The 14,504-nt window shown below is 36.2% G+C and overlaps 1 protein-coding gene across 1 annotated transcript in view; it reads left to right on the top strand.

The window, feature by feature from the left end:
• Positions 1–14,504, top strand: part of LOC311440486 (serine/threonine-protein kinase TNNI3K) — a 60,407-nt gene that overhangs the window by 19,626 nt on the left and 26,277 nt on the right. Inside the window, exons 13-17 of the mRNA XM_084527487.1 lie at positions 70–126; positions 1,087–1,179; positions 1,269–1,326; positions 1,437–1,631; positions 1,989–2,093. Coding sequence (XP_084383613.1) covers positions 70–126; positions 1,087–1,179; positions 1,269–1,326; positions 1,437–1,631; positions 1,989–2,093 — 508 coding nt within the window. The remainder of the gene's footprint in view (positions 1–69; positions 127–1,086; positions 1,180–1,268; positions 1,327–1,436; positions 1,632–1,988; positions 2,094–14,504) is intronic.

A 14,504-nucleotide genomic window follows, 5' to 3' on the forward strand; every position in this document is an offset into this window, starting at 1 on the left:
CTGTATACTTATCAGTATGCTTATACTATCTTTGAATTTTGTAAAACTCATTCTGTTCTTTTATTTCAGATGGTTCCTATGTGTCAGTTCCATCCCCTCTAGGAAAAATTAAAAGCATGACAAAAGGTATTCTCAATGGCAAGGGAAAACTCAGAGTTTTATACTCTTCTACGCAAGGTGTTTTTCAGCCTAAATGTACCACACAAGATTCATTATTCTTGGATTTCTTTTAACTCAGAAATGTAGTGTTGTGCATAAGCAGTATCTATATCTCCCTAGGATAATTTCAGGAAACAATTATCTTGAAATTTTTCTTCTTGGTGTCTGCAGAGGTGCTCAACAGCATGATAATTCCTCTATGCATCTTACTTTCATTTTCTTTAAAATGTATATTTTGTTGTTTTTAGGAGAAAGGGTTGTGAATTAGTACTTATGAAATACACACACATCCATGAATAAATTGCATTATTCTGAAACACCTATAGATAAAACATTCATATGAATATTTCACTTTTGGTGGTCCTTTCAATTTTCTATTTTAAGTGGTCAGTCTGGGTTTAATCAAATCCTTATATCCTTTAGCAGCATCGAAATGTTCCATTGAGAAATATTCTGATGAACTTTAAAATAAGACAAATAGATTAACAAGAGAGAGATGTTTGTTAACTAAATTAAGTTGCAAAATTCAGATTCTGTGTGTCACTGAAGAGTGGATCAGATGTGAAATAACATGCACTGCATTAGTAATAAGTATTAGCTATACAGGAAAGAAAAAAGGAACTAATTATCCATATAAAAGATTTTATGCAATCATTACCTGATACAGTCAGAATATTCTTATGGGACAGTGTTCATCAGTGATAAGATTTTAAACCCAAGAAGGCCCAAGGCAACTGTAATGTTGCAATTATTTGTTTGTTATTGGGGTTTATTTTGAAAGAAAAGGGAATAGGATTATCAGGCAACCACTTTACAGGAGGAAAATCAGTTTTTACTTTGTAATGGTTTTGTGAAGTTAAATGCTTATATTTTGTACCTCTGTGTGACTCTGCGTTTTACCAACAAGATAACTGTTTTCTTTTGCAGAAAAGGCAGATGTTCTTCTCCTCCGTGCCGGTTTGCCATCACACTTCCATCTTCAGCTCTCTGAAATAGAGTTCCATGAGATTATTGGCTCAGGTACCAGAAATAATAATGCCTCCATTTTAAGTGTTTGATGTTCAGAAGAAATATCTTATCATCATATTTATTTATTTAAATTATTTTAGGGTCTTTTGGAAAAGTATATAAGGGACGATGCAGAAATAAAATTGTAGCAATTAAACGGTAAGCTTGCCAGCCTTTTCCATTCCACTTGGTTGATGAGGTAGTTTGAAGTATTTTTGTAATGATTTTGTTATGGTTTTGTCTTAATTTTGTCTCATGTAAATTCTAAGCTACCGAGCCAATACCTACTGCTCCAAATCTGATGTGGACATGTTTTGCCGTGAAGTTTCCATTCTCTGTCGACTGAATCATCCATGTGTCATCCAGTTTGTTGGAGCTTGTTTAGATGACCCAAGTCAGTTTGCAATAGTCACTCAGTATATTTCTGGAGGATCACTCTTCTCCCTGCTTCATGAACAGAAGAGGTATTACACTTGGTCTTTGCTAGGGCTTGTGGTACAGAATTTGAAAGACAAGTAAATTTGTACCAATGTGAATGCTAATCATTTCACTATAAAGCAATAGTAAAAGGAACACAATAGGAAAAAATTGGCTTTGATTACGATTATTGGGTGCACAAAGAAAATTAATAACTAATCAAAAAAAAATGCAGACATTTTGTTATATTCTATACGTTTATATTACACAGATTACATAATATTATTTTGTATTTAAAACAACATTAAAGGTTCCAGGATTTACAGATAAGAATGATTTACATATTATTTTTGTCTGTTTGTTAACTTTGAGTAATACTTGTGTGTTTTTTTTTCAATATATAGAACTCTCGATCTGCAGTCTAAATTAATCATTGCTGTAGATGTAGCTAAAGGTATGGAGTACCTCCACAATCTCACACAACCAATCATACATCGTGATTTGAACAGGTAAGGCCTTTCTTTATTCTAAAATTCAGGGAATATAAAGCTTAAAATCAACAGCAATGGTCTACAGTCTCACCTGTGCTTGCAGACTCTTGTATCTGTGTGGTATCTCATTAAAACTGGTGGAGCTTGGAGGAGGGTCTGCTTGCATCAGTTGGACTGGGTAAATGGGACATGATACTTTCACATTTACAGAAGGCTTTAATACATTTTACTTGAATAACTTGATACATAGTAGACAATTTCATGCTAATAATAATTTAATTGACTGATTTCTTATCTGAAATTGCAAACTATTTACATCCTATTTGTATATATTAATCATGCAGGATTGCCTTTTTACAATTTATGCAATATGGTATATCCTCCCAGTGTATATTTGGAATCCAAGGAACTATATGATTCATTTCACCAATTGCCCCTCTAATAATTAGGGACCTAATTTTAAATCGTCGCTAGTCCCCCTAAGGTCAATAACAGAAATTATTCTTGACTTGCAGAAGGCAATCCCTCCCATTCATTTTAGCAGCCTGTCTTGAAATGGGATGAGCCTAGGCTTGTTCTAGGAGGGAGTAGCCAGCTAGTTTCGATTAACTGCCTGATGCTTATACTCACACTGTTACATTAGGTAGTCTACATTAGAGTCAGTCTAGACTGACAAGGGAGTCTGCCTGAGTCAGTTATCCAGATTTCCCTCTGGAAGTGAAACCGATCTGAAAAATACTCACTGCTTTTATGCAAACTTCATGAGACACATTTGCTGAACTGTAATTGTCACTGAAGGATGCAACTGTTAAAAACAAACAAAAACGTATCTTCTTACATTTGGCCCAATGATGTTCAATATTTCTTAGAAACAAGAAACATTTCTACTGAGTGGAATTTCTTTGTGTTGTGTCTGTACCAGAATTCACTTAAACTAGCCATTCTGTCTCTTGCAGGGGCCCATTGTGAGCAATTTGAGAGCCAGGCATATATGTAATGACATATTGTGCCTAGCTGAATTTTCTCAGTCCCCAAGAAATTTTGGTTTAAAACAGTACTTTTAAAAATGCTCTTGAGGTCCCTTTATTAAATGAAATATCTCTATTTGTGATTATGAAAGAAAAAAACAGCCCTGCATACTGAGGAAGTTAAACAGAAATTAACCTCCTGTAACCATTGCCAATTACACACCCAGTTACTTGATTTAGATGTGCAGATACGGTGTTTCTGTATGCATATGATGTTCATGTGATGTTTAGGAGAATGCTGATGACCTGATTTATTTATCTGTATATACTGATTGTATGGAGACCTAATATAATAGCATAATATTATAAATAGTATAAACCATATTCTGCAATTTTACTGTAACAGAGCTACATAAAATTTGTCAAAATTTATTTTGTATGTTGCTTTTATTGACTGAATACTTTCAAAGCTATGTCAATTATCAAAATCCTTGTAGCCTAACAAAGCCTAGACCTACATTTTAGAGGCCTTTGAAATGCTTTATTTTGACAGTTTAAATAACTTTTTCTATTCTTGCTATTCTTTTAGTTTTTACTTCTAGGTTTTGCAGACAAAGTCTGGACTTTGTCCTGTACAACAAAGTCTGGACTAAGGGGAAAGAGAAACTTCTGGTATTATAAACTTTCTGTTGAGTGAGGAAGAGCTTGGCACTGGACAGATGTTATCTAAGTTAAACTTTTTTTTCTCAAAAAAATATAGCTGTTTATAACATCAAGGTGGCTCCAACAGTCCTAGAGACTTTTGAAAAAGTTAAAGAGAAAAGCTGGCTTAGGCCTTAATGAGTGTCCAATTTTTAAAGTAAAAGGTGGATTTTCTAGAAGTTGCTGTGCACAAAGCAACCTGTATATCAACCTGCAAAAATGACCAGCTAGAAGAATGGCTTCTTACTACCTTATTTTTATTTTTCCTTTATGTATCTACAAAATACCATATACCTAGATTCTCCACTGCATAGCATCAATGTCCTCCTCCTAACACTCAAGATTCCTTCTTGTCATGCCACTGTCTCTGACTTTACACATCTTCCACTTTCTTACTGTGTCTCCTTCATATAACCACATACTTTCATAGTTTACTTTCAGACCATCAAACTTTGGAGCTCAGAGTGAGATGCTTTCTTTTGGAGCTGGGCTTCTTGGCTCTATCATGGCACAAGCCAAAATCCCCACATCTGAATGCTACAGTCTAAGTAACTCTCTCAGGACTGCAAAAGATCCAAACCTTATGGTTCAGCATTATGCCTTGTCACTACTGTCTGTTAGAAAACTGCTTCTGCACAAAAGAATTTTTAAATAGTTTTCCACACACAGAAAAGTGTCTCACTAGAGAGCCCAAAAGTGTATCATTGCCTAACAGAACTTATTCCAGATCACATTTGTAAGGGTCAAAAGATAAATTGCTATAAGGACATCAGTGTAGCTGATGTACAGCGCTGAGAGTAGCTTAACTTTTGAAACTTTTTAGTGTAAGAGCAGAAGTCATGTTTTCAGCATGAGTCCCAGTCAGCCCACAGACACAATTACTAGATGAAAATCTTTATGATAACTGAACAGAAAAACCAAGAATGAAATTCTGACCCTTTCGTGTTAAGTTTTGCCAGTGGCTTCTCAGAAGCCATGTTGTTTTTTTTTTTACCTTTCATTTTCATATAGCTTGTAACCCTCTATGTGAGTTCTGAAATCTAATGCAATGCACATAATGCATTAAATGAATCTGCAACATGGCTTGATGGAACAGAGAAGAAAACGAATCTTTCATGTCTCTACCCTGGAACAGGGGTTATCCTTCTGCCATTTTAAGAATAATTGGGAGTTTTATTTTGCTTTCCAGTTCTGGAAAAGAAGTTCTGACCGTTATCAGAAATAGTGGCATCTATCAACTTATTACTACTTAAATCGAGTTTTAGAGCAGTGAGGGATTGTAGTCACAATGATTATAGCACTTTAGTAATAATAATAATAAAAGACTATTTTAGTATCAATTTAATTTAAGCCATAACAGCTGGACATGGTTGGACCAAGCCTTTGAGCAACTAACCTTGATTTGATGGCTGTAACTATCTGTAAAAGTTTCTGAGAGCTGGCTTAGTGAGAAAGATGAAAGAGAGGATGGAAGCCTGGTGGTAATGGGGATGGTGTCTGCAACTCCTCTTTGTTATAAAATCCCCTTAAAACCTTAAAATAGCAGTTGCCTTTCATTAAACCTACAGTGTATTAAAGGTAGAAGGATCTTTTCATGGCCCTGTTCTTTGGGAAAGGAACATGCACTGAATATTCTTTCTCTGTCTCTTGCCCTTAGAAAGAGAAATTGTATCTGCCAGGCTCGCAGAACTACTTGCTTTTGTTAAAGTCAGGGTGATTACGCACTTTGATTCTTTCATCTTTTTTTCTTTCCTCTGCTTCATGAAGAGAATGATGCTTGGTCTCACCGTTTCAAACTGTGTGAGGCCTTAACAGAAGACAATTAATTGTGATTCTCCTGAACTCATTATTAACCTTCTGTCAGCTCAGATCACATTTATCTTCCTGCATTTCTCAAAACAGAGACTTAAGAGTTCCTTTTGCATCATCTGTGGTTTTCAAATTTCCAAGTGCCATTGAGGTAACAATAGTGTTTGTGAGCTGAATTTTCTAAACCTTATTTCTGTGGGTTATATGTTTTTTACCTTAGAAAAATTGGTAAGTACAGTGTTCACTGGAGGTAATGGCATGACAAGCCCCTGCTGGAGACTACCGCCTGCTTTCAGATATGTTCATACACTCAGCACCAAGATGGGATTTCAGCATTGTTTTGTCAGAAGCACTTATGTATGCCATGTAAAGACAGGGTGAGAGGGTCTGTTTATTGATTTCTTGGCTTCTCCACAAAAACTGTCAAACCAGGTCCTGACTGAGCTTATTGTCAGGCTGGGTTTATTCAAAGCCTATACAGTCCTTGAAAAGATTGAAATTGGAGCTAGGGCTCAATACATTTTCTTCACATCAAGAAATTGTGATAATATTTGTGGTACTGACAGACGCCATATTTAAACTGAGGCCACAGAAAAGTTCGTACTTTTGCATGATTCATGTGCCTACATTCAAGCAAGGGTACAACATTTGAGAGTCTCTCTAGTTAGCCTTACATTAGATTAATGTTTTCATTTCCTGTCTAGTGGGGGTCTCAAAACAATTCCACATATCCTACTAAAATTGCTTAAATATTTTTGATAGAAAAAATATATGGAAGTTAAAATCAGATTTAATATAAACTATGAGAGTCATGGCTACACCATAACCATTACATTTTTATAATTAAATTTATTATCCTGAGGTTTGGGTTCAAGTGAAACTAGAAATCTTAAAGATAGTGATTTGTGGAAGTCCTGGGAGAGCTTAAGTTGTATCTGTCCTAAAAACTATGATCTGGTAAAATTTGTATTCCTCATCTAACTGTTCTTGCTCATATCTACAGCTCTAATATGGTCAAATTACACTTTTTCATTGAGACCATCAACATTACTTTCATTTTCCCTTCATCATGCATGCCAGCTTTTTCATTTCTTTTTTCATATACTTTTCACTCTCATGATTTACTTGGTTCAGTCAACATTTTGATGAATATCATGTAAGCATTGTTGCATCCACATTCATATGCTTTTATGAAAAAATTGTACAGTAATTTTTTTTTTCACCTTGCTAAAGCATTTTTTGAATCTTTCCCCATGTTCTCAGTTTTTTTTTCTGAAAATCTGTGATGCTAGTTTCTAAGTCTTTCTCTTTTATTTGGTAGCACATAATTGGTGTTTTTCTTCTTCCTCTTGTGTGTTCTGTGCTGAAAATTAAATCAATTGGAATAGCTTCTCTGATCAGTAAATCAATTTTCAGTAGACTCTATATACACTTCCTGCAAAGAAGCATTTCACAAAAGGCAAAAGAAATCTTGCCTTCATTGTCATGATACATATTCTTGTACTGGATCTTAGATATGGTGCATGCCTTTCATTAGCAAATATTTAATTAGCAAATATTTATTTGGCAAGTATTTTGTTTTGTCCTTGAGCTTGATTCTTTCCAAATCCCTAAAGGATTTGAACCTGTAGCAATAGTTCACCTTCCCAGTTTATTTTAACAGCTTCCTCTCTCATCATGTTTCTGTACAAGGCACAGAATCACCCTTTATTTTATTTTATTTTATTTTATTTTATTTTATTTTATTTTATTTTATTTTATTTTATTTTATTTTATTTTATTTTTATTTTTTTAAACCCAGTTAAGTATAGAAGTGAGGAGGTGTTTTTCCACCTCTCTTCAGCTTTTTCTGGTTGCTAATATTTATGGCACATCTTGTCCCTGCTGTGATATGTATTTGCATTCTATGATGATAATATCAAAGCGGTTCAAAAAACAAGTGAATGTGTGTGTAAAACCTCAGAATTTTCCTTTTCTCCTAGAATAAGTGATACTGAACAAATTTCAGATCATTTCTGACCTGCTTGGAAAAGTATAGATGAGCCCTAAGCCATAGGTCTATTAGGATTAAAGACTGGTGCAGTTCCACTGCACAGGACACAAGGGACCTTTTCCTGGTGCTGAATTCATCCAGCTCAGGGCAGGCTGTGTGCAAAACTCTGCATGCAGCACTGACTCTGTCGTGTGGCTCTCACTCTCCCAAACTCCCCCATTTAATGGTATTTTACCTCCTCTTAAGCATGTGGATCCTTCTCTGCAGATTAAAATGTTACAACCACCTGTTAAATAATCCTAATTCATGCTGCATATAAAATAGTTACTTCAGTGTTCCTGACTCTACAAAATGTTGATATACATGACTTAACCAAACTGGGATAAATGTAATGCTTTGTGTGGAACATGCATTAAGTTCCTTTTTTTTTTTTTTCATTTGGCTGCTGGCAGTGCTTTATCTTGATCAAGCACAGAAACAAACAAAGAAAAATATTCAAAGCTTCAGTATTATTAATTTTTAGTACCTGTTCTTCACAAGTTTGCCTTCCATTTGCTATTTTACGTGCATACTACAAAGTCTCTCCCAGGAACTGGGTTCCATAAAGCTGTTTTCAATTTTTGAAAGAAAAGCTTACATCTCCAGACATCCTTCTAGCATAATAATGAATTTTGATTCATTGTTGCTGTTCTGTGAAATTGAATTCCCAATAAATTGATTCCATTGAGCCCTTTTAGAGAACCCAAAAATAAGTGTTAGCTTTCCCATGTATCCTATACTGTAACCATGCTCATCAGTGAGCATATGGTCACTTCTTTTTGTACTGACTGATAGAGTCCACCTGTCTCTGTCATTATGTTGCTTTTTTGAAAACACACATTCAGAAAGGCACAGGTCCCACCAGCAGTGGTATACCCCAGCCTCCACCATCTGAGGAAATCAGTTCTCAGGCTGTCTCCAGTCCATGCAGGCGGCCTGCCTTTGTCCATGCACACTCAGTGCCAGGAAACCCTCCAGCCTATCACCCTGATCAGACCATGCAGGTGTCTTTTCCCCAGTGCTTGGAGAGCTCTGGGTCTCGCTGCCTGGTGAAGGAAGTTTTAGGGACATTGCGAGGAGTGTTAGGGACAGAGCAGGGGAGAGCACAGCTGAGTAAAGCATGTCTTGTTGGTACCTTTGACTCCAGGTCCCCGCTCAGTGACCTGATTTTGCGACACCGGGCTTCTTCAGTACTCTGTTGGTCTGCATGCCAGTTTCCCTAGTTCACCCTTCTCACAAGCTGCACCTGGCCACATGCCCAGGAGAGTTGTTGCTGCCATGTATTGCATCAAAAGAGAGAGCATGCCAGTTTCAGGACAGCATGACTGAGAGTCCTGTGTCTGGCATTTTTCACATTAGGAGGTCTTTGTTGGAACATTTCCTTTTAAAATACCTGGTGAAGCACCTGCACATTTGCAATAAACTACAGGCTTCTTCTGGCCAGCCACCTTCCTTTTGCTGCATCTCCATACAAAGAAAGGAGGTATGCAACTACCTGTTAAAGTCCAGCTTTGGTGACAGCCATGTGTTTACCTTGAATAAAACTTCATGAAGCACCAGAAAAATAGAAAAGAATACAAAGAAGCTATCCCATTCTCTCCAGTCCTGCTGAGAAGCAGCCTTTGCTGTGGCTGGTGTATGATCCTTGTGATCAGGTGGGAGAATGGGCAGGAGGGAAAGGGGGAGAGGGAAGGTCAAGAGACAGTGTACTCAGTGGAGGAAAATAAAATCCGGTTATGGGTTTTGGGAAAGCAAAGACCTGCTTTGGAAGTGTTTTAGACATGCCTGCCTGCTGGTGTAGACAGGCATGACTTTGTCTCTGCTTTGAGCTTTCTGGAAGTGAAGAATGCCTGCAGTGCTGTATCTGTGCTAAGCAGTTTGCTGACAGGGCAGAATGCATTGAAAGCAGCATTGTACCAATGCACACACAGACCCAGAGCTACCCAGTGTCCCACAGGAAAAATGCCTGTCTGTGTTCACTCAGACAGGCACTGCACCAGAGGGCCCCCCTTCATGGGCCCTCTTGCATGACCCCTGCCAGATCATTCGTAATTTGGTAACATCGTCTGTCTTGAGCCCTGAAAGCAACTAAGAAATCCTTTCTCAATTCAAACCTTATTTCAGCATTTTGAAATTGCATTTATATCTATTCTGCACCAGTCTTATGGGGTTTATATTTCTAAAAATGGAAGAGATAGCAGGGAATCATAGTAAAGATTTTAAATCTGTATTTCTACACATTCACTTTTGAAAAAAGCAGTGTACTTTTGAGAGGTATTGGAAACCTTAGTTCACAGGTGTACATGAAAGATTCGTGTACGTGGTGAACTCCTGTACGTGAGTCAAATGATAGTTATTGGCTCTTATGATTTAGTTAGCCAGCATTCTCTGCTACATACAGTATGGCAACATGTGATTCAGGAACATTTTTAGTGGTATAGAAGGGCAGCACAGAAATGCTTTCAACTGTTTTGAAAGCCAGACTTTCTAATGTGAAGACTTTTCTGCACACACATATTTGCTTTTGGGGAGAAAAAGAAAAAAAAAAAAAAAAGGAAAAAAAAAAAAAAAGAAAAAAAAAGTCAATATTACAAGAAAAGTAATTTGGACACAGATGAAATCAATATGTACTACAGCTCACATCAGAAGTTTGTATACAGTAATATCCTCTGAAATCAATGCCCATTGCAGGATACAACCATTTATAACTTCACACAGATGTTGCAATGATCCACTGTGAGGTTAAGAATAAAGGAGCTCAAAAGCTGTGAATACAGTGAAGTGAATCAGATTACCTTTTACTATAACTAGATGCTATCCTAGTTGAAAACTATTATCCCTTATTTTTCACAATGTATTGACTTCAAACTATGGCTTTCCAAACTGTCATCAACTATCCTACAGATAAGCTTCTTTTCTAAAAAAACCTTCAGTTGAGAGTGTCATGTGGAACAAGACATGAATCTGAAATAATACTGATGCCTAGGGAAAAAAAGAAAAAAAAAAAAAGAAAAAAAAAAAAAGAGAAAAGATTCAAAATAGCATGTTTCTACACATACAGGAGTGAAAGAACATCATTTTTCTCGGTTGGGAGGTATTTTCAAACACCATACATAGTCTTTTTTTCATCCTGCTCTGTAAATAATAAGACCAAAAAGAATCATTTAGTCATCACTCAGTTTAGGACTGAGAGATATTATGTGAGTCAACAAACCCAGCCCTCTGCTGTCACAACCAACCACTTCATAGTCTGATATCTATAGTGTAGGCTGTAAGTTTGGTTGACTAATGCATGTATTTCACTTGGAATGCCATTATGTATTAAAGACTTCAAGAAACAAATAATATATTAATCTTTTCTTAGTTTATCTGCACTTAAAAAGTTGGAATTGCCTTACATCTATCAACATCTATCAACTGGCCTCTTCACATTCTCTTGGATTATCATAAAACTTTTATTCTCTTAATATTAAGTAGGTGACTTCCAAAAAGGCTATTTCGTGTTCTTTGTCTCTTTAGAAAAGCTTTGTATTTTCCTCCTAGCTCACCTTAGGTTTTCAGCCACTAATACTAAATCCTAATCCTAAACCCTAATTCCAATTTGAAGTTCCATGGTGCTGTAAGTATGCTTATGTTCCTAACTTCCTAGTGACTGCAATTTCATTGTATTAAATACATGTTATATGTTTGTGTTCAGCTTTCCAAATCATAAACAACTCATCGAATGTTGTGGATTTGAGTCACACCAGGAGTTTTCCCAAGTGAAAGTCCTGTAGTCCAGGTGGATAGCAATATGAAAATACTGAAATTCTAAGCATGCAGATATCTTTTATTATTCCATAACAAAAGTTTTCTTAACACAGCATGTCTGAAACAGTAGTGCATAAATTTTGATGAGATTCTGTTATTCTGAAGGCATCCTCTCAGTTCTGAGAGAGACCTGCTTGCGATCACTGGCCTGGCATTTCCAGCCTGCAAAAGCAAGAGAGAGAAACTAGCTCTGTTGTTAGTTAGCTACCTCCTGGAAAAGTGTTCAAATGTGCTATACATCTATGAAAATAAGAGTCTTTCTACAGCCAGTTCTGAGCATGAGTAGCTAAAATGTATTTGTACACAGGGAGGGAACACTTCTGTTTTGACATCCATATGCTGTCAAAGGTAAGTAAGCAATGCAGTAAAATGACACATCATTTTGTATATTCAATATATTATGAAGAAGAACAAAATAAATGCATCTGAAAGGCATTTATGGATTCACAGAAGCCCATAATTGTACAAACATGTATATAGGTGTTTATTCAGTGCTTGGGGACTGAATGAATTCTCCTAACAAACCCCTGTCTAGTTTGTTAATTTGTTGCATGGAGAGATGCAGTGAAGAGATGTGACAAAGAGATGCAAATTCCACAGTTCAGACAAAAGCCATGAAATGGGGGCCAATATTAGGTGAAAGCTAGATTTTCAAGATTTATGTTTGAAGATTCACTAAGCTATATCTACAGTGTCACACTGCTCTTAAAACCAATAGTCTCTTCTAAAAGACCAAGGACTATGCCTGTCTTTGGGAGATGTAACCAAGAGCGTCAAAGAGTCTGATTTGATTTAATACTCATTGCCATTCTCTTGGGATTAAAAGACTGACAGAAGGGAAAACAATCTCTCTTTTTTCTGTCTTTTGTTTTCCCTTTTGGGGCTATTAAGGATTAGATACAAGAAATAAAGCAAGATAAAATATATATATATATACCTGATAAAGGCCATCATTCTTTAGTGGTTTAGTTCCACAATATATTGACAAACACAAGCAACAAATGAAACTATCTTAAATTGTAATACTATGTAAGATAGCAGTCAGCAAAAAGATAATACTACCTATTCCAACATTGCCCATATTTTGTTCTTTTTCTCTACACAGCACTTCTTAGTACTGGCAAAATAAATGTCATTTAAATTATCTCTCAAGAATGAACATGTGCATTTAAGCTAAAATAGGTGTTACCAAAGGGTATAATTGCTCCATATCACAGAGATCCACAGTATAAGAAAATTCAGAGGTAATGTCACATGCTTACAAATTGTGCATTGCACCTCCCTCTAGTGACCAGCCTGCATATAAACCTAGATCAGGACTGTGGAAACTCCGTCTGAACTAGTTTCTACCAAAGAAGTTGGGGGGGGGGGGGGGGGGGGAGGAAGGAGGGGGACCTTTTGTTTTCTGTAATGCATGAATTTTATTGCAATTCCCCCTGGGAATGTTCATTCTGATACGTGGTGTTTGCTAGTTGAAGAATGTAAGCTTCTAGGGTTTATTGTAATTTATAACATGTGCCAGCATAGAGGGTAAAGGCAGACTGGAACACTTTAACCATTAAGTATTATTTAGGTATTTACAGGTGTGCAGGAAACAGTCTTTTTACTTGCACAGCACATTACGAAATATCTTATTTCCATCTTAATTTTCTTAATTCAGGACAAAAACAAAAGTTGAAAAATTCCCCAAATACCTGGCTTTATTTTCTAGCCTGCTGTTGGAAATTAGTTTATTTGAAAGACCTTTAGGTTTAATTTTCCTGGTGACATCAACCTGGTCTCTATACTATCAACTTCCTTGAAATGTCTCTGTTATAAATGAAGTCTCATCTCAATCTGAATTTAGTAATATTTATAAAAGAAATATTTAAAAGCTATAAAAGGTGAGTAAACAGCGCTGGCTGTGAGGGGAGTCTACGCTCCGCCAACATGCACACACGAACATCAAACCTTCTAAATATATAGAACATTGCTTTACATACTAAACGCGAGTATGCCTATACATACGCACAATCAGGAAAGGTAACAAACTTGTTATTAACAAGTTATATAACTTGTTATATAACAAACTTCTTGTTATTGCTGTGTTGTTGTTGTGTTCTTCCTAGGAAGTTGTATGAGTTAGGTTTTGAGAAGGTGACAAAACTTTTGGAGTATTTTTTAATCCGGTATCCTCTCTGTGTAAGTAAGATTGCATGAAATACTGTATGCATTCTGCATGAGCCTTCAGTACTTTCTGACCAGAGTCAATTAGAGGAAGTTTGTTTCCCAGATCATTGCGATAACACATCTGTTGCAGATATTACTGAGTTACGAACTTAATGCATATGCTGGGCACATGTAACAGGGCAAGCTAAAAGCCTTTCAGAAAGGTGTACATTTCAGTAATGTAGGCTACACTATAACCATTTAGATGGTTGTGCCAGTTCAGTCAAAAAGTCTTTTGACCCCTTCAGTGTAGTTGTCTCACCAATGAGGAACACATCTTCTTGTTTCAAAACATATCATCTGGATCAGCCACATTTCTTAAACTGAGTCAAGAATTCAGAGGGGTTGAATGTCCTTTGTTATGTAGAAGGTTGGAGTAGTCCCTAAAGACTTTAATCTGTAAATGCAAATATTAGTAGCCATTTCAGGATTGTTTCATTTTCTTTTTCCTGAATCCTCATCCAGTTGTGTTATAAATGTCACATTGTAAATTGGCTTCTGTCATTTCTCTTGAGGAGTTTGTTGTAGAGAAAAACCCCATCTCTGAGTAAATAATTAATATGTTAGTTACATTTGATTAATTAAAATTATCTACAATTCTTTTGTTCTGAAATTATACATTAACATTGATATGCCACCATCATGACCAACAAGCAGGACAGGAATATAAAATACAAGTGGTAGATTTTTTCAATTTCTATTCTTTGTCATGGCAAATCACAGCTCAGCACAGATTTAAATTTTCTACCGAGTTACAAGCAACTGAAATAGGATTACCAATGAGGTAATGTTTCTTAACACTTCTACAACTGAAAGAAGTTATCTGAAGCTTCCAAATAACATTATGGACAAGTTATTAAGTGCTACATCAAGCTGTTTTGCCAGAGAATCAGACTCTGG

Source organism: Aythya ferina, assembly GCF_964211825.1.
Source record: "Aythya ferina genome assembly, chromosome: 8".
NCBI lineage: Eukaryota > Metazoa > Chordata > Aves > Anseriformes > Anatidae > Aythya > Aythya ferina.